Source organism: Quercus robur, chromosome 11, assembly GCF_932294415.1.
Source record: "Quercus robur chromosome 11, dhQueRobu3.1, whole genome shotgun sequence".
NCBI classification, from domain to species: Eukaryota; Viridiplantae; Streptophyta; class Magnoliopsida; order Fagales; family Fagaceae; genus Quercus; species Quercus robur.
In genome coordinates this window covers 7,407,116-7,433,863 of record NC_065544.1, presented here as the reverse complement: position 1 = coordinate 7,433,863, position 26,748 = coordinate 7,407,116, and the positions used below count along the sequence as shown (strand labels likewise).

The following is a 26,748-nucleotide window of genomic DNA, read 5'->3' as shown; positions in this document are numbered from 1 at the left end:
ACAGCTTCGGTTCCATATGTGAGTCGGAATGGTGTTTCTCCAGTAGGTGTTCTTGCTGTGGTCCGGTATGCCCATAGGACGCTAGGTAGTTCGTCTGGCCAGATACCCTTTGCCCCCTCAAGACGGGTCTTGATTATTTTGAGCAGGGACCTGTTCGTGACCTCAACTTGCCCGTTCTCCTGTGGGTGTGCGGATGACGAGTAGTGATTCTTGATCCCTAGCTTCGCACAAAAGTTTCTGAACACGCTGTTGTCGAATTGCTTACCGTTGTCAGAAACCAGTACCCTGGGTATCCCGTACCTGCAAATGATATTTCTCCAGACAAAATTTCAAATGTTTTTCTCCGTGATGGTAGCTAAAGCTTCTGCCTCGACCCATTTAGTGAAGTAGTCTATGCCGACGACCAAGAATTTCAGCTGTCGGATAGCTGTCGGAAATGGGCCCATAATATCAAGTCCCCATTGTGCGAACGGCCAGGGTGCCGTCATAGGTGTCAGCTCTTCGGACGGCTGCTTGAAGAAATTGCTGAACCTCTGGCATTTGTCGCAAGATTGGACATAAGCTTGCGCATCCTTCATCATTGTAGGCCAGTATCCTGCTCGGATCAATTTGTGTACCAGTGATCGTGCGCCTGAGTGGTTTCCGCAGATACCCTCGTGTACTTCTCTCATCACATAGTCTGCTTCTTCTTGGCACAAACACCTTAGGTACAGTCGAGAGAAGCCCCTTTTATATAGGACATCCTTTATCAGCACAAACCATGACGCCTGGACCTTGAGCTTCCTTGCGGCACCCTTCTCCTCTGGTAACACCCCGGCCCTTAGGTAGGAGATCAATGGCGTGGTCCAGTTATATTCGGAGTTCACCACCTGCGTATTTGTCCCGTCGTCGATAAGTGAAGATATTTGGACGAATGATAATACCTGTTTGGGAACCAGCATGAATTCAGCTGATGCAGCTTTTGCTAGTTGGTCAGCCCATTCATTCTCTTCTCTTGGGACCTAAATGAATTCGACTTCGAGGCTGTTGATTCGGTACTTCACTTTTCCAAGTATCTCTTCATTCTATCGTTCTTGCACTCATAGTCGCCATTGATCTGACTCGTCACCACTTGTGAATCACAGTGGACAATTATGTTTTTTGCTCCCGCGGCCCTTGCAAGGTCTAGCCTCGTGACCAGGGCTTCATACTCTGCCTCGTTGTTGGTTGTTGGGAAATCTAGTCGGATCATGCATTGTATCGTGTCCCCCTGCGGAGTTTGAATCACTACTCCGGCTCCTCCGACTCGTCTGTTTGAGGATCCGTCTGTGTGGATACTCCACTGTTCCTTCTTTTCTACCAACTGGTCCTTCCCGAGTGTGAACTCGGTGATGAAGTCAGCCACTGCCTGTCCTTTTATGGCCGTCCGCGGGCGGTACTGGATGTCGAACTCGCTAAGCTCTATCACCCACAAGGCCATCCTTCTTGCTGCTTCTGGGCTATTCATGGCTTTTCTCAGCGGCTTGTCCGTTAAGACAATGATTGTATGCGCCTAGAAGTATGGCTTAAGTTTCCGCGCAGCGATTACCAACACGAAAGCCAACTTCTCCATCTGAGGGTACCTTTCCTCTGCTCCACGGAGCGCACGGCTGGTAAAGTAGACGGGTTTCTGTATCCTGTCCTCCTCCCTTACCAAGGCTACACTAACTGCGGCATGCGAGACCGCCAAATAAAGGTAGAGTTCTTCTCCGCGTACGGACGGACTGAGCAGTGGTGGAGATAAGAGATACATCTTTAAGTCGTTGAAAGCCGTTTGGCATTCATCCGTCCACTCAAATGACTTTCTCAGAATGTGGAAGAATGGCAAACACCTATCTGTCGCCCTTGAGACGAATCTGTTTAGTGCTGCGATCTTTCCATTTAGACTTTGGACCTTCTTGACCGTCCTTGGTGGTTCCAACTCCATTATCACCTGTACCTTTTCCGGGTTGACCTCTATTCCTCTTTGGGATACCATGTAACCCAAGAATTTTCCCACCGTTACTCCGAATGCACACTTGTTCGGATTCAACTTCATGTTAAACGATCGAAGCGTATCGAATGTTTCTCTGAGGTCGTCTAGGTGATCTTCCTCATGCATGCTTTTAACCAACATGTCGTCAACATAAACCTGAACGTTCCTGCCAATCTGGTGTGCAAACATCTTGTTCATTAGCCATTGGTATGTTGCTCCAGCATTTTTGAGTCCAAAAGGCATCACCTTGTAGCAGAATAATCCCTGACTTGTGACGAAAGAGGTCTTCTGCTGATCAGATTCGTCCATCCTGATCTGGTTATAGCCAGAGAAAGCGTCCATGAAGCTGAGGAGCTGGTGTCTTGCAGTCGAATCCACAAGGGTATCTATCCGTGGGAGCGGGTAGCTGTCTTTGGGACAAGCCTTGTTGAGGTCTGTGAAGTCTACGCACATCCTCCAGCTTCCGTTGGCTTTTTTAACCATAACGACATTTGCCAGCCAGTCGGGATAATATACTTCCCGGATGAAACCTGCCTCCAGTAGCTTCCGAACTTCCTCGGCTATGGCCTTATCCCGTTCCTAGGCGAAGACTCGTTTCTTTTGCCGGACTGGAGGGAAGGAGGGTGAAACATTCAACTTGTGGACCATGACCGAGGGGTCAATTCCCGGCATGTCTTCATGATTCCAGGCGAAAACGTCTAGGTTATTTCTTAGGAAAGTTGTGATCGTCTGGCGTACAGACCAACTGGCTAGTGTGCCGATCTTAGTCGTTCGTTCAGGCCGTGTGTCGTCAAGTCTTACTTCTTCTAGCTCTTCAACCGGCTCTGCTAATGCCCGCTGCTTCTCGATACACATCGTCTGCTGCTGATCCTCCATCTCTAACATGGTGATATAGCATTCTCGTGCTGCTACTTGATTCCCCCGCAGTTCTCCTACCCCATATTCCGTCGGGAATTTGATCATTAGGTGGTATGTTGAAGTTACCGCCTTCCAGGAATTGAGAGTGGGTCGCCCGAGGATGGCGTTGTAAGCGGACGAGCAGTCGACTACGAGAAACGTTATCTCCTTAGTGATCTGCTGAGGATAGTCACCCGCCGTCACAGCTAGCGTTATTGCGCCCAAAGGGAAGACCTTCGTACCCCCAAATCCTACAAGTGGGGCGTTCATTGGGGACAATCGTTCCTTGTCAATCCTCATTTGCTGGAATACTGGATAATACAGGATGTTTACTGAGCTGCCGTTGTCGATGAGGACCCGGTGCATATTATAATCCCCAATCTGCAGGCTGACTACTAGTGCGTCGTCATGAGGATGGTGAAGTCTCCGAGCGTCATCCTCTGAAAAGTTTATGATGGGATTATCTATTCGCGGCATCTTTGGTATTGATCCTGTGAGTTGGACACTATGGACCATCCTGAGGTAGGTTTTGCGGGCTTTCTTGGAAGATCCGGCTGCAACTGTGCCCCCTACGATCATTCGTATGTCTCCTACGGGTGGTCTAGGGCGGTCGTTCTCCCTTCGCGGAGCCTGTTCTTCTGGTGTATCAATTCTTTCTTTGCTGACGAACCTCTGTAGTTTCTCCTACCTGATTAGGGCCTCAATCTGCTGCTTCAGGTCATAGCAGTTAGCTGTGTCGTGCCCGTGGTCCCGGTGAAAGCGACAATACTTGTCTCTCGGTGTTTTGTTGGGGTCCCCTTTCAACTTTCCAGGGAAGGTCAATGCTCCTTCATCTTTGATTTGCATAAATACTTGGTCGATCGGGGCGGTTAATGGGGTAAAATTGGTGAATATTCCAGTGGGGGTCTGGAGCGCTTTTCATCACGTTGATCCCTGGTTTTAGCGACCTTTCGCCCCCTGTCTTGTCTCGTGTCTTCCTGCCTTTCCCTCTTCTTAGGCCTTTCCTCGCAGGCCAGCAGCGCATCTTCTGCATTCATGTACTTAGTAGCCCTGTAGAGAACGTCCGTCATGGTTTTTGGGTCATTCTTGTATAAGGAAAACAAGAACTTACCCTTCCGTAGCCCGCTAGTGAATGCGGCTACGAGTATTTTATCGTCAGCTTCGTTAATCAAAAGGGCTTCTTTGTTGAAACGAGTTATGTAGGCCCGCAGCGTCTCGTCTTCTCGCTGCTTGATGTTCATTAAGCAAGCGGTGGACTTTTTGTATCGATGTCCGCCTATGAAGTGTGAGGTGAACAGGGCGCTCAACTCCTTGAAAGTATTGATGGAGTTCGGTGTCAACCTACTGAACCAGACCCTCGCAGGCCCCTTCAGTGTGGTCGGGAACGCCCTGCACATGATCTCGTCTAGTACACCCTGAAAGTGCATCAGGGTCTTGAAGGTCTCTAGATGATCGAGTGGGTCCTTGACCCCATCATAACTTTCGATCTAAGGCATCCTGAACTTTTGTGGCAGAGGGAATGAGTTGACGGACACAGTAAATGGTGAATCGGTTCTGTTCACTAAATCGTCGAGATCAGAAGATACTCGCCCCTTGAGGGCGTTCATCATGACCTCCATCTACTCCTTCATCGCCTGCATCTCGGCGACAATAGGCGGGGGGGGGGGGGGCAAAATCCATGAGAGATGGAAGGCTCACGTTTTGCCGCTCTGGTCGGCTTGGGGCATTGCTGCCCTCAGGCTTCTCTTGCTCCCTTCGCTCGGCACTGTTGCCTTCCTGGTTTTGCTCTTGAGGGTTGGGTCCTACATCCCTTTGTCGTAGCTGCTCCTCTAGATCGTGGTTCTGCTTTGTGAGTCGTTCTACTACTGTCATGAGAGTCTGGACCTGCCTTTCTAATGCAATAGATCTCGGTGGGTCGTCTTCTTGAGCGTTGTTGGTGGTAGCCATCGAGCAAGTGAGTACCATGCGGCTCTTATGTCCGGGAGGCGATGATCTGGCTTAAACTTTTCGCGCTTCCCACAGACAGCGCCAACTGATGATGCCGTAATATCACCAGTGAGCAACACAATCCACGCTCGCTCTAACAACCTGTAAAAAGAAAGAAGTGATCTCGCCGTGGGCACCAATGTGGTGTCGACCAAATACCCTCCGACGGTCAAGTTAGAATTGTTTTCAACTCTAGAGTGCTAGAGAGGGTAAATTATGCGTACCTTGATTTGCGAGGGTATTGAAGCTTTTATAGTAGAAGAAAGTCGGCTTCTCTTCCTTGGACTAGAAGTCTTTTCCTTATGGGACTCTTCCTCTAACAATCCCAAACGTGATGGACAAATATTTCCTTGTAGAGTGGGTTTTTCATTAAGGCAGATCTTCTAGAATTATCTTTGTGCGGACATCCTGATTTCCCTAGGATTCCCTCGGATTCCAAACGCGTACACCAAGTATTTCAAGTGATGCTAAGCCATGGGCCCACGCTTAATATTGGCCCATGAGTCTAAATCCGTTAGGCCCAATATTGCGCGATTTCTTACCCCTTCAATTAGTCTTAGGTTTCTCCACTAAAATGCCTAAAAAACTTACGTTTGTTCAACATATTGATTCACACATATAGCTGTGGTAGTCAATTTTAACTAATGGACCGATCATCTATAGTCATGTAAAGTGCTACAGGTGTGAGGTATAGATCTTTTGCATGACCCATATTTCTCCTATTTTTGCTGCTTTGTGCCTTTTCTTCTTCTTTTTTCATTTTTTATGTTTTGTTATTAATATGATGTGGGATGTATTGTTTTTTTTTTTTTTTTTTTTTTTTTTTTTTTTTATTATATATGTTTTGTTATTAGAATGATGCCTAGTATATTGTATTATGTTCTTTTTTTTTTTCATTTGCTTTTATGTTTTGTTATTAATATAATGCATGATTTATAATAATTTAAATGATAACATGTTGTTTACTTATGTTTTAATTTTATTTTCTAGAAATAATATGAATCTGAAAAATTGGTTGAAACCCAAATGCATACGTGTTTCTGGGTAGAACTCAGATTCTGACTTTCTTTTCTTTCCTTCCTCATTTTTTATTTTCTTTATTGTAATAAGTGTTATATAGTTTTCCCTTTTATTTTCTTTTTTTAATTAATTTATTTTATACATTTTTTGTTTTATTTTGATTTTATAAAACCTAAAACCAAAAATATTTAGCCTGGCAACTATGAATTTTTTTTTTTTTAAAATTAAACGTTGGACATTTTCTTTATTAAAAGATAGAAAAAGAAAAAAAATATTTAAAACCTTAATATAAAATTTTATTCGGTTTTGGCCTTAAATAAATTAAATAAGTTTTGAATTTTTTCATTCTAAAAAAAAAAGAAATTAGATTCTTTCCTTTGAAAAAAAAAAAAAAAAAAAAAAAAAAACCCATTATAAAATCTATGGGTAGTCCATTTGGTTTAGCCTAATAACCCAACCCACTAAAGATAAAATGGCGACTACCCATAGGCAGAACCATGAGTTGAAGTTTTCCCTTTCAGTTTGACCCAGCCTGACGTATTGATTGGTCAGCAGATCAATTGACTCGGCCCACTAGGTCTAGTAAAAACGGGCCAGGCCAGCCCAATGATGACACTTTTTAACAGTAAATCATTCAAGGCCATCAAATCTTGACATCAACAATACTGAATTTTTTTTAGGGATGGAACTATCTCGTAGCAGCCATCAGCACTACCATCTTACAAAAAAACATTGTTTTTCTAATTTAGTTGCTACAGATTTCGTTGGAACATGTTGAGAATATCTCAAGCACTAATAAACAACATTGTTATTAATTTGAACAATTGGATTGTATTTGTATGGCTCCAATAAGGAACAATATTTGCATATTCATAGATAAAATTGCCTCTGCTCATTTTTCCACCAAGCCAGGAGTTCTATTGGCTTTTTTTTTTTTTTTTTTTGTTTTCTCACCATTATACTTTTAAAAATAAAATATTAAATATTTCTTAGCACCTTTACTTTTAATAATAATTATTTGGGGAAATATATAGATATTGTAGAAATTTTAGTTAATATAATAAAAGTTGGTTTTTACCCACTGTGTTTATGTCAAATGACTCAACATTTTTTTGAACGAATTGTCATATGACTCAATATAAGCATTAAGCTTGATATGCCTTTTGTATGTAATTTATTATTAGTACATTATTATGATAATTTGCATTACGTGAAACTCAATTACCAAATTATTAATAGGTATAATTTGGATTTACACAAACTTATAGTATTTTTTTTTCCTTGATCAGCTGGAATTCATAAAAGACAGTGAGTTGGCTGGGGATGAACATCTACCGTTGCTTGAAAAAATCTGCGACTCTCTTAAACCGAAGTTCTACGACGAGCACTGCTACATTGTTAGGGAGGGAGACCCAATTGATGCGGTATTCTTTATTACAGATGTCATTGTATGGACTTATACAAGCAATAATGGTGAAGGATCTGACTCTCGACGTGCTGAACGTCTTGGAGAAGGTCAGTACTTCGGAGGAGAACTTCTTGAATGGGTTTTGACACCTGCCTCCGACGACATGTCCAACCTATCAAAAGTCCCACTTTCTTCAAAAACCCTGAAAACACACACAAAAGTGGAAGCCTTTGCTCTAATGGCCCATGACTTGAAACGAATATGGCAATCTAAATTGTCACAATTAGGCCAAGAGGAATCAGAGTTCGAGGCAGCTTCATTTGTACAACGAATCTAGCGCCGCAATCACCCGAAGATGTATGATAGTGATAGCGTTGGTGGTGGTTCAAGAAAACTTTAGAATCCAGCAAAGCCTGACAGTACTGTTGTTGCAAAGCAATAGTTTGTTTTGATGTCTTTGTAGTATTAAGTTTGTTTTTCTAGTCATAAGGTTGCTACTTGTTTGGATTCTGAAAATGATAATAGTAGAATTATAAAAAGAATAATGTGTGAAACAATAAATTGTTTAGGGTAACATTTTTTAATTCAAATAAGGATTTTGCGTAAAATCTTATGCTTTCATTTTTATATAATTTTAGTTTGTAAGTTATAACTCATGCTATATTCCATTTCGTTTTGTCCTATACTCGAGATCCTCTATCTCAATGATAAAAAATAAATTAATATCAAAATTATTAATATTGTGTATGAAACTCCATAACCGCAAAAGAACAAGAGACCCAAGTTTGCCCCAAATCCCATTTCTAGCCAATTTTGCAAACAGCTTAGTTAATATGCGTGCATTGATTATTTGATGCATGCAAACCAAAATTGTGGCATACACACCAAAGTTGTGGTGTACGCATCTTTAGTCAATCAGCCTGGCCAACTAGCTGATCGGGATATCCCACCAACCCTACAGCCTAATAAACTCTATAAATACTACCATTTTCTACATTCAAAAGATCCCACTTTTTTCACCTATAGTGAAACTTTGCCAAAATCACTATAAAATACTTTTGAGTTTCAAAGAATGTGAAAACAATTTTTGTAAGGACTTGATTGAGTTTTATAACATTTAGTTGCTAGAAAGCTAAATTTTTTTCTCATAATTTCTCAATTACACTCACTCTTTTTATTCACTCTTTTTATGATCCCTTAGGTACCATTTCATTAGTCTCAGGTTTCTCCACCAAAATGCCCAAAAAAACATCCCTTTGTTCGACATATTGATTCACACATATAGCTGTGGTAGTCAATTTTAACCAATAGACCGATCATCTACAGTCATGTAAAGTGCTATAGGTGAGGTATAGATCTTTTGCATGACCCATATTTCTCCTCTTTGATTTATTATTATTTTTGTTGTTGTTGTTGTTGTTGTTGCTGCTTTGTGTCATTTTTTTTTTCATTTTTGATTTTTATGTTTTGTTATTTATATGATGTGCGAATTGTGATATATTGTTTTATGTTATTTTTTATTTTATTTTTATATGTTTTGTTATTAGTATGATGCCTAGTATATTGTATTATGTTCTCATTTTCATTTGTTTTTATGTTTTGTTATTAATATAATGCATGATGTTTGATATTTTAAATGATAACATGTTGTTTACATATGTTTTTATTTTATTTTCTAGAAATAATATGAATTTGGAAATTTGGTTGAAACCCAAATGCGTACGTGTTTCTAGGTAGAACTCAGATTTTGACTTTTTTCTTTTCTTTTCTTTTCCTTTTTGTAATAAGTGTTATATATTTTTCCCTTTTATTTTTTTTTTGTAATTAATTTATTTTATACATTTTTTGTTCTATTTTAATTTTATAAGACCTAAAACACCAAAAATATTTAGCCTGGTAACTTTGAATTTTTTTTTAAATTAAAAGTTGGACATTTTGTTTATTAAAAGATAGAGAAAGAAAGAACTATTTAAAACCTTAATAAAAAAAATTTATTCGGTTTTGGCCTTAAAATAAATTAAATAAATTTTGAATTTTTCAATTCTAGAAAAAAGTGTAATTAGATTCTTTCCTTTGAAAAAAAAAATCCATTAAAAAAAAAATATGTGGGTAGTCCATTTGGTTTAGCCTAATAACTCAGCCCATTAAAGATAAAATGGCCATTGCCAATAGGCAGAACCATGGGTTAAAGTTTTCCATTTAGGCTGACCTAGTCTGGCCTATTAATTGGTCAACAAATCAGTTGACCCGGCCCACTAGGCCTAGTAAAAAAGGGCCAGGCCAGCCCAATGACGACACTTTCTAACGGTAAATCATTAAAGGCCATCAAATCGTGATATGAACAATACTGAATTTTGTTAAGGGATGGAACTATTTCGTAGCAGCCATCAACACTACCATTTTACAAAAAAACATGGTTTTCTAATTTAGTTGCTATAGATTTCGATGAAACATGTCGAGAATATCTCAAGCACTAATAAACAACGTTGTTATTAATTTGAACAACTAGATTGTATTTGTATGGTTCCAATAAGGAACAATATTTGCATATTCATAGATAAAATTGCTTCCTCATTTTTCCACCAAGCCAGGAGTTCTATTGGCTTTGATTCATGTATGTGATGATATTGCTTATTTCATGAGGATGTGGTAGGATGAATAATCAACTATGAGAGAGAGAGAATAGTTATATAGAAAAGCATCTGAAGCCAGCCAAGCATGGGAACAAACTAGACATGTGAAAGAGGCTCTATAGGAATAAAAGACGAGAAACTTTATTCTCTTCCTTACTGAAATTATGGATTCTGTCCTACAAAAGTTGTCCCTATTGCCTAAAAGATGAGACAACAAGAATTTTCCAGACAAAGAAGCCATGTGATCAAAGTACTCCCTTGTCGACTTGGGTGCTATACAATATTTCCGAGGCACATTGAGCAAATCCATGCAACCAGGTTATCAGCCCCTAATAATTATCTTATGCATCTAGCATATGCAATCTCTCTATCACAACATGTGAGTCACGCAAAATTGATTTGTGGGGTTCACATTCTATGAGAAGGAGAATGTTTTATATGCCGGCTTAAAAAGATACCTTCTCGTCAACAACACCCCACCTCAACCTGCTTGATAAGTACCCCCCATTCACAAACATTACTTACCATGCATAAAGAATTCCAAATGCAGTTTGATTTCAGACATGAATACATTTGACACATAGAATGTCTTGTCTTCTAGATTGCAAAATTTGAACTGAAGTTATGCCATATATCGATGGCTCTTAGCTCCCACTACGCTATCCTACAAAGCAATTAGGAAAAGTTGAGGAAAAATGATACCTTGGGAACTAGCGGCCTCAAAATTCATAGAATTTTAGCAAAAAGAGAATGAGGCCAGAAGCCAAAATCACTGGCTTTTGCATACTCCCAACCGTCCTTTCTGTGCCACCATAATATGGCTCAATCATTACCGGAAATTTGCAACTTCCAACTGATGGATCATTTTTGGTGATCATTGAAACATTGGGAAACTTGCAGGCTCCATTAAGCTAATTATTTATCTAATAGTAACTGTAAATGCATAAGAGACATTACCCCGAGCATCCAAATTTCCACAAGATGTCCTATAACCAAGGGTAGTGCAATCAGCAAGTCCACAGGCATAGCTCACACTTGGTGACACTTATGGGACATCAAGTTTAGCTGATGGCTTCATCACACACCACTTTTGGTCCAGATACTTTACACCCCGTGCCGCAACCAGGGCTCCTAAATTTGTCGTACCAAGATTAAGCTGGTATTTTGCTGACCCATCATAATTAAAGATCCCCCAGTGGCGTTCAAAATTTCCTCATTGAACGCTCTTAGCATCCTCATCAATCAAACTAAATAAATACACATCAACTGCCCCAGGTCTCATATTTCCCACCCAATATATGGGTCATAAAACCTTGGTTGAACCGCTGCGCATACTCTATATTAGCATTCTGATCCCCATCAGTTGGCCAGCCAATCTCTCCAACTATGATTGGCAAATTTCCAAAACCATTCTTTTGTAGTGCCCACACAAGAGTGTCGTAGTTTGCATCAAAAATATTGTAATATGTTGTCCCACCATCAGTTACAGGTGTTGCCTTTTCATCAAAAAATGCATACTCAACAGGGAAGTTTTCATCAGTGTAGAGACTTATAAATGGGTAGATGTTCACAGTAAAGGGGGCACCATTGTCACTCAAGAACTTGACAATGGCAAGCATTAGGTCATGTATGTCAGCTCGGAAGTCACCACCGGAAGGATAGTCAGTTGAGCTCGCATACACATCAGCATTAAGGGGGACTGTCACCTTTACTGTGGTGCCAAGACCAGCTTTTATCAGGGCAGATTGGACGTTCTGCAGAGCAGGGAAGGTTGTTTTGAGAAAGCTTCCATTGTATGTTTCCAAGAAGGGTTCATTTCCAACTGCAACATACCTGTAGATTTAAGTGAATATTGGTTAGATGGAAAGATAGTGATTCATTTTGCAGCAATATTACCGAAACTGAGAATTATTCTTCATCGGCATAGAGGAGAATCATTATACCATAAGTCAGAGTAAGAAACCAAATGAGTTCAATATGGTTATTACAGAATTGTTAGAAAGGATATTTTATTATTTTTGAACAATTTTATCTGGAAGAATCAGTTATATCCAGCTTCCTCTAACTCCAGGTTTCTCTTCACCTACATGTTCATTATTTTTTCAACCTCATTAAGAATATTGTGAGACACGAACTTCAGAAAGGTCAATGTTCACTGACAATGATCCAAACAAATATAATCATAAGAGAAAGTATAAATGAAGACGCGTGATATTTTGGGTATAAAAAGCTGAGGGATATGGCCATGCTATTACTAAAACGTACAATGCAAACAAACAAAACTGCAACCCATTACTCATACTGGTTTACTTTTTATTTTCTTACCCACCAATAAAATCCTGAACGTCTAAGTAGTCAAAGATCTCCACTTTGGTTTTTGGATGGCATGAAAAAATTATATATTTCATAGACACTATTGACATAGATAGCATATAAATTTTAAAGGCCTCAAGATCTAAAATAAAAGTTACTTGCATTACATACAGGCCCAACAAATAGTTAAAGGAGTATTTGGTAGGCACAAGACAATTGTGCAAAAAATGCATCATTTGAGATTGTAAGAGAAATCATCATGGTATTGATGTCACATTTTTACCCTTTCTTGTATCAAGAAAAATTATGCATACAACATACATATCTACATCCTAACCAAATTGTCAATTACAATGAATGAAACCCCCAACTTTCAACCTAAAAGTTCGAAATCTGTTTCATATAATTGAAGTTTTATCGACTTCAAATTGGGGATATGAGAAACAATTCGACCAATTTGGTGCAAAGTCATGGCAATCTCTAAGAAGTTTCATTCTAGGCAATTGGTTGCACCAGCATGTAATGTTATTGAATTAGGCTTGTGATATATACTGTTGGAGTGAGTGTTTGAAACACTTAACATTTGCTTTGTGTCCCACATTGGTTAGAAATAAACCTTGTTATAAGTTTATAAGCCTTTGCATATCTTAAGTGATAAGTTGGAATAAAATGGGCTAGGTTTTGGCTTAGGCTTGGGTTTGTTATATCTCTCTTGGGCCTCTTTCTGTTTTCCTTTCTTTTCCTTTTAGCCCAATTCAGTTCAGCTCATTGGGCATTACCCAAGTAGCTCGTTGGGGGCATTTAATGTGTTGCCTGTTGGGCATGCACAGTAACCGTTGGAGCAACCCAAGTCCTTTGCTTAGTTGGCTTATAAAACCTTACAACTCACACTATTCACATAAGTCATTCTTCATCTTCCCTAACTGTCTCCCTCCTCTATTTGCTCTAGTTTTTCTACACAAAAATTTTAACTTCAACTTTTTGGTTTTAAGGAAAGGCAAATAAGGTTGTTCTTGATTCTTCTTGCTTGGGTGTGCATCCAACTTGAAGAATTTGCTATAGTCTAATCTTTGGGGGTTGTTCGGCCAAGAGATCCATTCACACCAAGTTCTACTTCGGGTGTCACGAATCAACCTTTAAGGACAATGCATTTTGCATGATTCTATAGTTTGTGAGATCTTTCTAACTCTATCTATTTATTTTTGTCATTGCTAATTTTTTTTAGGGTTTATATTGTTCAATCAAAACTTGTTTATTTAGCCATATTTTCCAAGAATCTTAAAGGTTGAGATTTGTGTTTTAAAAATGAAGAAACAAGTTGTTGATTCTCGTAAGGTCATTTTGGAAATTATAAAGCTTGAGACTTTTGATAGAAATAATTTTAAACCTTGGAAAGAAAGGGTTTTGCCCATCTTGGAATTTACCAAAATTGACCAAGTTCTTTATGAGCCTAAACCCGAAGATGATCCTAAAAATATAGCAAAGTGGGAAAAACCAAATAAATTATGTGTGTAGACACTTGATTTTGCTCCCATAAATTAATCTTTAAAGATGACTAGAGTGACTATTCATATACCCAAAATTTAGAGTTGCATTACATGCATTAATTCATTCATTGCATATCATAAGATGATCTTAAGATTCTAACGGTCATGACGGTATGTCCGATTTCCAAATCGAACCATCGGATTGAAAGATATCACATGATCAAGTTTTTATGATCTGCATGCATTTTGTTTGGGTGGAACCAATCACGCATAATTAATATAAATTAATTCTGATTGGTTAAACAATGAAAATTAATTAAATAATTTTGTGATTGGTTGTTAGTTAGTGTAAAAAATAAGCCTACTTACATGTGAATAAAGTGGATAATCAGATAACAAAGAAGTTGTGAACAATCAAGTCTTTTTGGAATATTTATATACAAGATAATTATCACTTTAAAGACTTTAATATCAAGAAAAAGGGATTAGTTTTTAGAATACGGATTAAAAATGCGTCTAGGTGCGCTTCCCAGTTCAAAAATCCTCAAAAAGGGAGTCCAAATTAGACTAAAATGCAAACGCAGACTCGGCACCCAAGAGGGCCAATCGGCACTTGCATCGGCACATGGCAAGTGCCGATTGGCCCAAACTCTTGCCTCGGCCCGAGGACCCCCTGATTAAGATAAAGCGTTTTTTTTTTTTTTTTTTTTTTTTTGTTGAATTTTTAGAGATAAGAATGTGTTCCAATTCGTATCTGATCTCACTCAGCTTATTTTTTAAGCATCCCAGCCTCTATAAATAGAGGGAAAAGATCAAAATTAAGGGCTCTTCTCTTCTGACTTTTTTGCTCCCCTTACATTAAAGACGTTCTGGAGGCTTTTGCTTTAGGAACTTCTTTTTTGTAACTAAAGTATTTTAGACCTCAAAGAGGTGAATAAACTTCTTTGTTTTCTAAAATATTCTTTCATTAGAAAGGCATGCTCATGCAAGAGGTATTCTATTTTTCTTTCTTTTCTTCTTCTATTAATTAGTATGTTCTTGTTCGTCTCATGAATGTGATTAATATGATTTATTGTGTCTTGTTCTTAATATATAATTGTCATGTTTAGATATTTTGTTGGAATTTTCTTTGATATGTTCTTTAGATGATTGTTTGTTTTAATTCTTTCTCTTTGATTTCAAAATATTCTAATGATCACCAAAGTTTCTATTTTTTTTTAAATTAAAAAAAAAAAACTCAAAACTGGTTTTTATTTTCATTAAATACAAATCTAATTTTTTCTAAACTCAAAACTGATTTTTATTTTCATTAAATACAAATCTGATTTTTTCTAAACTCAAAACTAATCCGTATTTTCATTAAATACAAATCTGATTTAATGTAAACTCAAAACTGATCAGTATTTTCATTAAATATAGATCCGATTTTTTCTAAACTCAAAACTTATCTGTATTTTCATTAAATATAGATCGGATTTTTTTTTTTTGAAAAGTTTTCTTTGTTATATAATTGCAGATTTTGAAATTTCAAAGAAGGGATTGAAAGTTAGGTTAATTTTTTTTTTTTTTAATAGGTGATGCATGCATAATAAATTTGCCACATGAATGTGAATCCTCTTCAAAGAACAAAGTTTCTCTCCAAACTAGTTTGGAGAGAAATCCTTCAAACTTATCATGTCTCTTTTTCAAATGTGAATTTTGAAAATCTAACCGTTGAATTTCATGTTCCTTAAGTTCTTAACATGCATATCAAATTTCGTTCAAATCGGATTTTATTTACTATTTGATCAATGAGCTTATTTTTATACACAATTTTAGATTACAAAAACTTGAAATTTTAACATTTGTTTGATGACATAGCAATTGATCTTTGATCTTTTTGAAATTTTGCAAGCATGAAGGATATAATAAGAACATGCAATCCAACTGTTAGATTTTCAAATTTCACACTCAATATAAAAATATATGATAAGTTTGAAGGGTTTCTCTCCAAACTAGTTTGGAGAGAAACTTTATTCATCTTCCAAAGTCTTTTTTATATGTTTCCAACAACAAATTTGATTTTTTTTATAAACAGAAAATCTTTTTTTTTTTTTTACTTCACACAAAACAGATCTGATTTTTTTTACAAACCAAGTCTTTTTTTTTTTTTTTTTTTTAATTTCCAATACAAATTTAATTTTTCTTTAAGAAGAGGACACATCCATAAGGCGAAGGAAAATTTATTTAAATGAATTTTCGTCAAGTGTTTGTCATGTGCATTATAACATATCATTCAACATTATGCAAAAAGAGTATATTGGTCATTAGAGTCTAAAAAACTAGACTTTGTTTGGGCGGAATAGGTGTCTAACACTTTCCTATTTCGTAACCTAGCTCTTGAGCTTAGAATTTTTGGATAGGTAGATTAGTGTTTTGTCTTTTAGTTTTGGTAGATTGTAACTAGGACCAAAGTTTTGAATTTTTTTGCATAGATTGTAATTAGGACCAAAGCCTTGTAAGGTTAATTTACCAAAATTGTACTCTTTTTATTCAAGTAATGACATTCAAAGTATTTTAAACATATAATTTTATTTATTTTTTCTAATTTTTTTGTATAAAAAATAAGTGGCAACTCCACATCACTACCCAAAAGAAAGGTGCCCATACAAGCACCTAAATCTTTTTTTGAGATGCCTTTATTTCCCAACCCCTTACAGTGGCCACTCCGCTGAGGATGCTAAGGGCTAAGCTTTGTGTTAGACTTTAAGTGACCAACTATATACCCTTGTCTTTTGCATGATGTTGCTGTTTGTTTGTTTGCTTATGTCTTGAGATGTTTGTATTACATATATATATTTTCTTTTTTTGTTGCCATGTTGATTGTTAAGAGTTTTCCCTAACTATCATAGTGTGTGCTATCGACGCCTGGGCCTTGAATGGCTAGAAAACTGTTAGGCCTTCGTTCAACCACCTGCCGTGGTGACACTCCCGTGTATGCGGGGCCCGTTGGAGGCCCCTCTCGATAATTGTGTGGTTCGCGCGGAGCTTTGGGTGCTCTCTCTCTCTCAGGGGAGGAAGGTAGGTCTACCTTTGGAGGTGTGGCAAGAATCTTGGCCAAATTTTAGGTGATTACCAAAGGTAAGTGAAGTCGCCACCAATCATTGGGTTTTTCTAAGGTGTGATTGGTCACCTGTTTCTAGTTGATTTTATTACTAATCCTAGGCTAAGAAAAATGACATTTTTCCTAATCTAATGTGGATGGCAAAAAATCTTGATTCTTAAGTCCAGAAGTTTGGTTACGTGTGGGGAAGGTGTTAGGCACCCCACAATGCCTGTCTAAGGACAGTCCTTTGTTTTGATAAAACCTTAATTTTAGAGATTGGCATTAAAAACATGATTTTGGCATTGAATTTCGGGGCTTTGCATGCATGGGGGGCTTTGAGGTTTGGTTTTTGAATGGGTGTGGTCCTAATCTATGCTTTCCTAAAGTACCGGATTTCCATGGCGAAAATCTGACGACATGTCACCTTACTTTTGCGGTGGAAATTAGGCATCGCTTTGCCTTAGGTGACATGGACTATGACAATCACATCGGAAGGGGTGAGCAGGTATATATATACATATATCATGCACAATGCAATCACACAGAGTCGGAAAATAAATGCCTACATCCCTAGAGCATGGGCTAAAATATAGGTGCAGGAAAGTAAATAGGGGTTGCCATACTCTAGAGATGAGGACGAATGGTACATGGCATGATATACCTAATACAACCCATCTAATAGAGAAAGGAGGGAGGAAGGAAAGGGGTTTAAAAGAGTACATAACCAAATGGGAGAGGCTAGACCCCTAAATCTACTGAACATAGCTGTTTGGCTTATATCCACATGCTCGCATCCTTGCCCTTTTTGCTTGCGCCTAGGAGACTGTGCCCTAGCTCCATGCGTCCTCGCTCCATGTGTGTACATGCAAAGGAAAATACAAGAAACCAACAGACAAGCAATGGAAGGAAAGGATGCAAAGAGCATATGAAAAAGGCATAAAACAGATAAGCATGATAAACATGGCAAGCAAAAAAACAAGAAAGCAATCAAACAAGCGAGAAGGCAAACAAGTAAGAAAGCAAACAAAAGGTGGTGTCTGCAAAGGACAAATGTAGGTTTGGATTGAATGTCCATAACTTCATTGTGTTGAAGCATGGATGACACAATAGCAAGCAAGACTCATGCATGGACATGTGAGCAAGCGTGTAAAGGTGCATAAAAAGCCAACAGGTGGCACTAACAAACATGGTAAGCATAGCATCGCACGGATCAGAAAGGGAAGGGTATGTATGAAGCAACCCGACATCTGAAGATGCTTCCCAAATGGTCACATCCAAACAAGGCCACATGGGTATCGAATGTAACCAAATAAGATCAAGCTCACGGAGAGCGTCAAGCATGGCAAAGCCTAGAACAAGAGATGCTAGCACAAGCATAAAGCATAGAAGCTAGCAAGCATAGACATGCAAATAGGAATGATCTAAACCCTTTTGATATGGGCCATGGTACATGGACGATGACAAAGACCATAGAGTCTAGATCAGGTCCGAACCACTAGGCCAAAATACAAGAAATTGCGATAAAAGGAACAAAAGGGCTACAATAGCACATGACATGACAAACCCTCTAGGCCTAAGCACATAAACATGGCGTGAAGCACGCAAACACATAGATGATGGCATAAAGCATATAGAGAACATCGATCTAAGCATGTAAACACACTGATCTACACATATAAGCATGGAAATACATATGTAAGCATGTGAATATACATCTAAGCATGTAGATATAAACATAAAGGCATGGGAGAACGCAAACCCAAGCATACAAGCATGTGACCGACATGGACATAGGCATAGGAGCACAGAACATGCATACAAAAATGTAGATCTAAGCAAGGCATAGCCGGAGACATGATATCAAGCATGTGAGCATGTAGACCCAAACATCAACACATGGGAAAGAAATTATCTAAGCACCTAAAGCATGGCATAAAGCATAAAACATGTAGAAGATAAAGCAAGAATCATGCCAGATAAAGCAGTAAATCATGTTATTAAGGCAAAAAGAGCAAGATAAATGATAGAAAAAGATTTAGAAAGCTAGGGGTGTGGATAGTAGCTAAAAATCTACATCTACACCCCTAAACTCCAAATCCAAGATGTAGAACTGAGGAAAAAAAGATCGGGTATAAGAACAATACCTTGTATTTTTGGTGAAGAGAAGAATCAAGAGGCTTTGATGTGTTTTTTGTGTGTTTTTTATGTTTGGAAGAGAGGAGAAAAGCTCGAAATTCATTAAGGCAGAGAGCAGGCAGCCAGGTAGTCTCTTTTTTTTTGGTCTGGAGGTGCCTAGGGCCTTTTATAGCCCTGGCACGGATTACAAGGCAGTGGCCCTTGAAAAACTCCTCGGATGGGTTTGATCTTAAAATATCTGGAAAGATCTTGACTTCTAGTTTCTAAAAAGGTATGGAACATGAAAATCCAACGGTCGGATCAAAAGTTATGGCTCCCGGAAGTTAGCGGTGCATCGATCGGTGTGTTAACCCGGTTTTCATGATATCTCAACCATTCTAACTCTGATTTTGACCCATGAGTAGTCGCTGGAATGAGAATTTGATAATCTTCATAATGGGATTAGTTTCAACCCGTTCTGACGGCCGGATCAAAATTAGGGTTTCTGGGGCCCGTTGGGAGTCAACTCCGGGTCAAACTTGATCAAAGTTGCCAAAAATCTCTGAAAAGCTCGGGTTTGATGTAAAACTATGAAAGGTTCCGTTTTGAGGAGATTTTGACTTTTTTTGACTTTCGGTCAACCTAGGGTTGACCCGGGGCATTTTAGTCATTTTAGTTGAAAAAGGCACTTTGGGTGCTTCGATGTTCGAATGGGTTGTACCACGTCATTCTAGATGTTCTCGCGGCCCCATGGAGAAAAAAAATATAGTTTTAGGTTTCATGGGGTCTGGCACGCAAATTGAGTGCGGACAAAATACGGTATCAACATATGCCATCAAAACAATAAATATGTATGCACCCATCTCAACATATGGTGTCAGTAACCATGGATCACCAGTCTTCATTAGATTCGAGTACCCAGTGGTGAACCCACCAACTTATAGCCCAAAGTCACTAGATCACTTCTTGTTAACTATAAAGGATAGACCATGTCGTTCAGACCAATGTAATGTTCATTACATTACATATTGGGAGGTGTAACATCCTAGCTATGAGAAACAATGAAATAACAAACCCACCCTACAATGTAATGACTTAGAACCTACCCTTAGGCCAGTCCATGTTAAAATTGTATTGCATGTTGTGTGTCTTTGTTTGGTTGGTTGACTGATGTAGATGGGGACCTAGCTTTAATTGACCGAACCAAGCCTTTTCTTAGGAGAGAATTTGGTCAAGATCAGAGGGAAGACTCCAAAGAGAACTCTAGACCGACACTCAAGCTAGCGGTTCCAGTTCGAAGCCCATCATGGTACTGAAGCCTGTAAGCATAGAAGACACTCCACTGCTACAACATCACAATCCCATTCTCGACCTACAAGACAGTCCAAGTCACAAGAAGTCCGAAAATTCCATCACTATGGCGGAAAGGGGAGAATATCCAAATATTGAAGAACCCATGAATACTCAAGAGCTACTGAACACCATGGTAACTAGTCAAATCCAGCTGAGGGAGGACATTAACCTTATGGTACTACAATTTCAGAACCTGAAGAGTGGCTAAGAGGTGAACAAGACTGACCATAATTCCCCAACCATGGAGGGTGAAAAGAAGATCAACGAGAAGATAAACAAGATGGAAGAGATGATCAAGAGAGCCCGCAAGATGGAAGACCTCATGGACTACCAATCACTCTCACTTTTCCCTGATGTGAGATTGCCTCCTAAGTTCAAGATGCCAGCCTTGGACAAGTTCAACGGGACTGGCTAACCAAAGTTCCATCAGAAGATGTATATGAGGGCCATGTAGCCCCTAGGAACAACTAAAGAATTACTTGCTTAAATGTTTCAAAACACCCTAACTGGGGCCGCTCTTAGGTGGTTCCTCAACCTAGATGATGCTAGAGCAAGGATTTAGGAGGACATCTGCCACGAGTTTCACAATCAATACAAGTACAACATAGAGGTGGATGTGACAAGGAGAGATTTGGAGACCATGAAGCAAGAGTCGAAAGAATCTTTCTCTACCTTCATTACCAAGTAGAGGTCCAAAGCTGTACAGATGATGAATAGGCCAAGTGAAGATGAACAATTAACCATGGTTGTAAAAAACTTATTACCTATATACCATAAGTATTTGTTTGCTCAGTATTTTCCTAATTTTAAAGCATTAATTGCTGCTAGAACCCAAATTGAGGATGCAATAAATAATGGCACTATAAAGAATAAGGAACCACCAAGGTTTAAAAAGAATTTAGGATCTAGTTCTAAAACTGCAAAAGTTTCTAATATATACAAAAATGATCCTTACCAACTTATTGCCCATATTGCCCCCGTCAAATATCATAAGAACCACCTCCAAGGCCTAAGAGGGAATTTCATGAGTTACATATGCCAATGAGTCAAGTGTTTGAAAAACTAAAACCAAAAGGGTTACTAAAGCCCTTAGATCCAAGACTAATCCCAAACCCATTGCGCGTAAGATTTGATGTGAGTAAGAGATATGCCTACCATCAAAGCCCTGGCCACGACACTAACAAGTGTTTTGGCCTTTGTCATGCAATTCAAGATCTAATAGACACTACAATGATTGCACCGCCTACAAGGCCTAGCATCACTAATAATCCCTTGCCCAACCACAATTTTGGGAGACGATCGAGGATTAATTGTTTGATGGCTAAAGAAGAAAGTGAAGAGGACCTGTTTGAGTTAATTTGTGACTTACCTAAGTGCTTTATGATGACATGGGAAGAGTTGATGGGTATGATGTCCACTGCAAGATATGATATATGAAGTGAAGATGTTACAGAAACTCCAAATTACTCAACATCCACAAATGGGGGGAGACACTTCAAACCCCAATCAAACTACCCAACATCCACAAATAGAGGGAGACACTTCAAACCCCCACATTTGGAGACAAACAACCCAATAGAAGCTTTGAATAAATCCACCCAACAAACACCCACTGAAGAGGATAAGGTCCTTAAGCAACTACAGAAGACATAAACCAATATATCTTTATGGGGTCCATGTTAGGATTAATGCCCTTAAATACTATTGTATGACGCTATGTATGATATTAAGTATGACATTATGCATGACTTAATATTGTATTTAATAAAGTTGTTTTATTAATATCTGAAATAATGGTAACATGAATATTCAGACATTATCATATAGTCCATGAGATGCATGGTATGTGATTTATGTGAAAAGTCACAGAAGATATAAATCACAAGTTCTTTGTAAACTCAGAATTATAGTTCGTAATCGGTGATGAAATTGAGCATTTCATCTACGAAGACTATAACATATCAACTACGATGATTTGTCTTGATCATGGAAGTGGAGACTTCTAGTTGATATGTTGATGTGTTTTAAGAGTAAAGACATATTGAACCGAACCGCTGTGAGATTTATTATTCTCCTAAAGATTGTCAATTGAATAATAAATTTCACGACTTCTATTTGCATGAACTCTTAATCCTGAGAGAATAATGGATCTGATCATAAGGTGTAGGTTGTTTTGATATATCAGGAGTGAGATCTAAAGTTACGGTCAAAACCTCAGTATGTTGGGCAGCCACATTGAGTGTTGATGGAACATATATTCTCAAGATGGAATTCATAGTCTCTTAACGGAGATACAAAATATTCTCTTGAGATAAGTTTAATGGTTTTGTTATTCAGAGAGTTAGGCCTAACCACTTTAGTAAGAAATTGCTAAAGTATATATTTGTGAAATTGGATTTCATAAATATATTTTGAACTGAGTACTCAAGGATTAAAATGTAGTAATTTACAAAGTGGCAGTCTACATTTATGACTTTGTATTACTACGAATATTTTATGAAGGGGTTGCATGTACAATAAAGTCTTGGGATATAATTTATAGATAAGGCCTAGAGTACAACTATATTTATATAGTGGTATTAAATATAGTTAATGGTAACTTTGAACTTGCCAAGAGTTGACAGAAAAGCCCAAGACCTATTGGAGCTAGTGTCTTATTGGTCCCTTTTGGTCCCACTACAAGCAACATACTAAAACCTAATTGGAAAGGCCCAAAAGGCTAGCCCAATTAGATAATCAGTTATTAAGAAAGAAACATACAAATTTTTTTTTTAAAAAAACTAACAACTTGCATGAAATGGTGTATGAGAGTGTTGGACACTTTCTAATTCTCTCTTGAACAAATTCACATAACTGATTGAGAGACCACACATCTTGGGCATTAGTGGAATTGGAGTGAAGATTAAAAGTATTCCCAAGTGTTTACAATCTTTGTTTTGAAATTCACCACACCAAGGTACACTCTCTTATTCTTGTATTTTGAAATTTACATAGTGCATGTTATCAATTGCGAATGAAGTAGATCTGTTAATTTTCCATTGCATACATGCATATTTCTATCAGTCCATAAGAAGGGAACTCACTATTTCCTACTCTAACAAAGATTTGACAAAGAAGGGGAAGCACCACAATGACCCATTGTACATTACTGTAGATGCCAAATGCAAGAGGATTCCAATGGTTCTAATTGATGATAGAAGTGCCTTAAATGTGTATCCTTTAAAAACTGCAAGTTGCTTAGGTCTAAGTATTGAAGATTTCATGCCAACTGATCAACATGTGAGGGCATATGACAATAGTATAAGGGAGATCTTGGGAATCGTGACACTAGAGCTCATTATAGGGCAAATGATCAAGAAGGTGGAGTTTCAAGTCCTGAACATAGCATCGTGCTTCAACATGCTCCTTGGGTGACCATGGATCCATGACACAAAGGCCATACTTCATCCCTATAACAAAAGGTTTGGTTTCCATATGAAAAAGCCATAGTTACCATATATAGCGATACTTTGACCATACCAAAGCCCATTTTTGGTATTGATTCTGAGAAGGAGCCATTGATCTTGGATGGCTTTGAAATTGAGAAGCCTAGTTTTGCAAGAAGAGAAGAGAAAGTGGAGAAGATCCCTATGGACTTTGCTTCTTATAGCAACAACAATGTGGTGCCAATGATGAGGAGAATGAATTACCTTCCGGGGATGAACTTAGGGAAGATTGTGAAGAAGGCAACTGCTCAAGTCCCAATAGTTCTTATTGCCACACCACCTTTTTGGCTAGGTTATAAGCCCACTGATGATGATTTATTAGAGATAGAGGTGAGAAGAATGGCCCGTGCTAAGGCCAAAGCAAAGGGACTTCCTTGTCCTCCGGAACCCCTAAAGCCTTATACTCCCACATTGAATGGAAAGTTTGTCAAAGTTGGAGATAGTCAATGCTATTAGGGATTCCCTGAACCAAGATTCGATCCTGAGTCAAGAACAATGGTGCCCGAGTTTGAGCTACTATTTGATTGCAACAACAAGCTTCTAGTGCTAAAGAAGGAAGACAGAAATTGGGTCCCTACTAATTGGGCCGATTACATGGACCCTGATGCAATGACTATGCTTCTAGGAGATGCCATTTGTAATATAGAAGAAGAATAGTATTGGGAGACTTGCCAACATGCATTTAAGAGCCTGTATGAAGTAAGAACAAGTGATGAAGATGAGGAAGGGGGAGAAGCCCCTAGTGATGATGATGAGAGTAGCAACAGCAAGAGTGATAGTAGTAGTGATAGCAGCAGCAGTGACAATGGAGATGGTGAGGATGCTAGCAACAGTGATAGTGAAAGCAACAATAGTGAAGACTATGATAGCCAATATTGTGGCAATGATTAGGGTGAACCCCCTAGTGATAGAGAAGATGAAGATCTAGGACTTTGCTATGAAGATCGCTTTGACAATGACGTAGACTACTATGATGGAGATATAGAGGATGATGCTGAAGCTAAACCTATAAACATGGAGAATGGCACTAAAAGTGAAGAATATGAGCTAGAAAATGTGTTGGAAGCTATAAGAGATGAGATTGAAGAGGTTGATAATATAGACTATGATGATTACCCTTATGGGCGTCCCTCGGATTGGAGTTGCATTACTGATGTTAGTTCAAAATCAGGTCCTCAAGGTGACAAGCATGGTAGAGAGATTATTGAGTTAAGGTCATTTCACAATTCAAAACTTGGCTCACTGACCCCATACACTGAGAAAGAAGATGACATAAAGGCTAGACTGGCCATCCTAGAGAGAAAGCTAATGATCCACAGTTTCAGGAACTTAACACTAGAGAGTCTTGAAGGGGAAGATTAGAAGATGGATGGTAATGAGTCAAAATATCTCCCCAAATACATCCATCCAAGGAACAAAGGAAAGCAAGACCTATTTGGTGAGTGAATGGACAGTGTAGAGCGCCTGGATACTTATGTGACTGACAAGCCCACAGATATGGAGATTGATGGTGAAGGCATGGATTATATGGATGAAAACCCCATGGTATTGATGTTAAGGGAAGAAGGAACTCATTGGGAGCCACCCGCCATCATTGAAGCCACAATCAAGTTGAAGAATTAGGCATGGGAGGGAGCTGCCCACCCCATGGAAGACTCTGTGAAGAAGATCAAAATCGTCGAGCCAATCACTCCTGCCAAGAAGATCAAGACCATCAAGCCAATCACTCCTGTCAAAAACATTGTTGCTATCCCTATTGAGTCTATTTCTACTAGTATTATTATTCTTGTTGAGTCTATTTGTGATTGTATTCCTATAAAGTCTGTTTCTGTCGAGTCTGTTGAGTTTGTTGAGAACTTTTTTCCTTATAATATGATTTCTGAAAGTTCAAAAACGTGTACAAAACACTTTTGAACGTTTAGACCCCCAAAAATTAACTTAACCAACACAAGCAATATGTTAAACAACAAGTGTGCGGAAACTTAACATATGCTATAATGTGAAAAAGGTTAAATACTATCTAAGCCATAACATAATAAAATCACAGCAGATAATATAAAGGCAAAGATAGAGAGGAAGGAAGATGCAAACACAAAAACAACACGCGATGTGTTATCGAAGAGGAAACCGAAGACCTCGGCGAAAAACCTCTCCGCCGCCCTCCAAGCGGTAATCAATCCACTAGAAAATACAGTTGGGATACAAGGACAGCAATAGACCCTCCAAGCCTAATCTACCCAGTGCACCTAAGCCCTCCAAGCTTCTTGCTCCAACGAGGTTGCGCCAAACCTTTTTCTTTTCTAGCTTTCCGGATTCCGCTACTACACCGTAGCATCAACCAATGAAGATTGGCTCCTTCCTAACTGCTTCCCAGAACTCCAAACGACTGTCTCACAGAGATGATAATGGTGAGAACCAGGTTTGGTATAATGCCTCTCAAGGATTTGACAATGGAGAGGAAGAGAGTGAGGGAATTTGATGAGACTCTAAGGTATAGATTGTGGGTGAAACAATCTGGTTTTTCTTTAGGGTTTCTCTCTCAAAATTCTCTCTGGAAGCTCTCTTTCAATCGTGGGTTAAAAGGGTATTTATACTGAAGAGGAGTGGAATGCGAAACGTCAGGTTTTTCCAAAACAGGGGTGGCTCGCGGCTTGACTAAGTCGCGAGTTCCAGTCGCGAGTTAACCGTATGGCCAGTTGTCCTGTTTTGTCCTGTAGTGCTCCAGCTAGCATGACTGTTCATCTTCCAGCATGCTTGGCACGTGTGCATCTTCTGGCGGGTTGAAGCCGCGAGTCCAGTCGCGAGTCCCAGCCGCGACTCTCTGTTTTCTTGCACACTCTTGAGCAATCTTCACACTATCTCACTCACTACCCTTACAACAATCCCACCTAAATACAGGGTTACTAAATGCTGAATTACAAGCAAATTTGGCACGGAATAAAGCCAATTAGATGGTTGAATAAATTCAACCTT

At 38.7% G+C, this 26,748-nt stretch overlaps 1 protein-coding gene and 1 pseudogene across 1 annotated transcript; both read right to left on the bottom strand.

The window, feature by feature from the left end:
• Window positions 1–2,572: 2,572 nt before the first annotated feature.
• LOC126704662 (uncharacterized) lies at window positions 2,573–3,469 on the bottom strand. The gene has a single exon (XM_050403694.1). It carries the CDS (start codon window positions 3,467–3,469, stop codon window positions 2,573–2,575), a length of 897 nt encoding a protein of 298 aa, XP_050259651.1.
• A 7,187-nt stretch (window positions 3,470–10,656) lies between these two features.
• Window positions 10,657–11,772, bottom strand: LOC126704661 (glucan endo-1,3-beta-glucosidase 6-like; annotated as a pseudogene).
• Window positions 11,773–26,748: the final 14,976 nt, after the last annotated feature.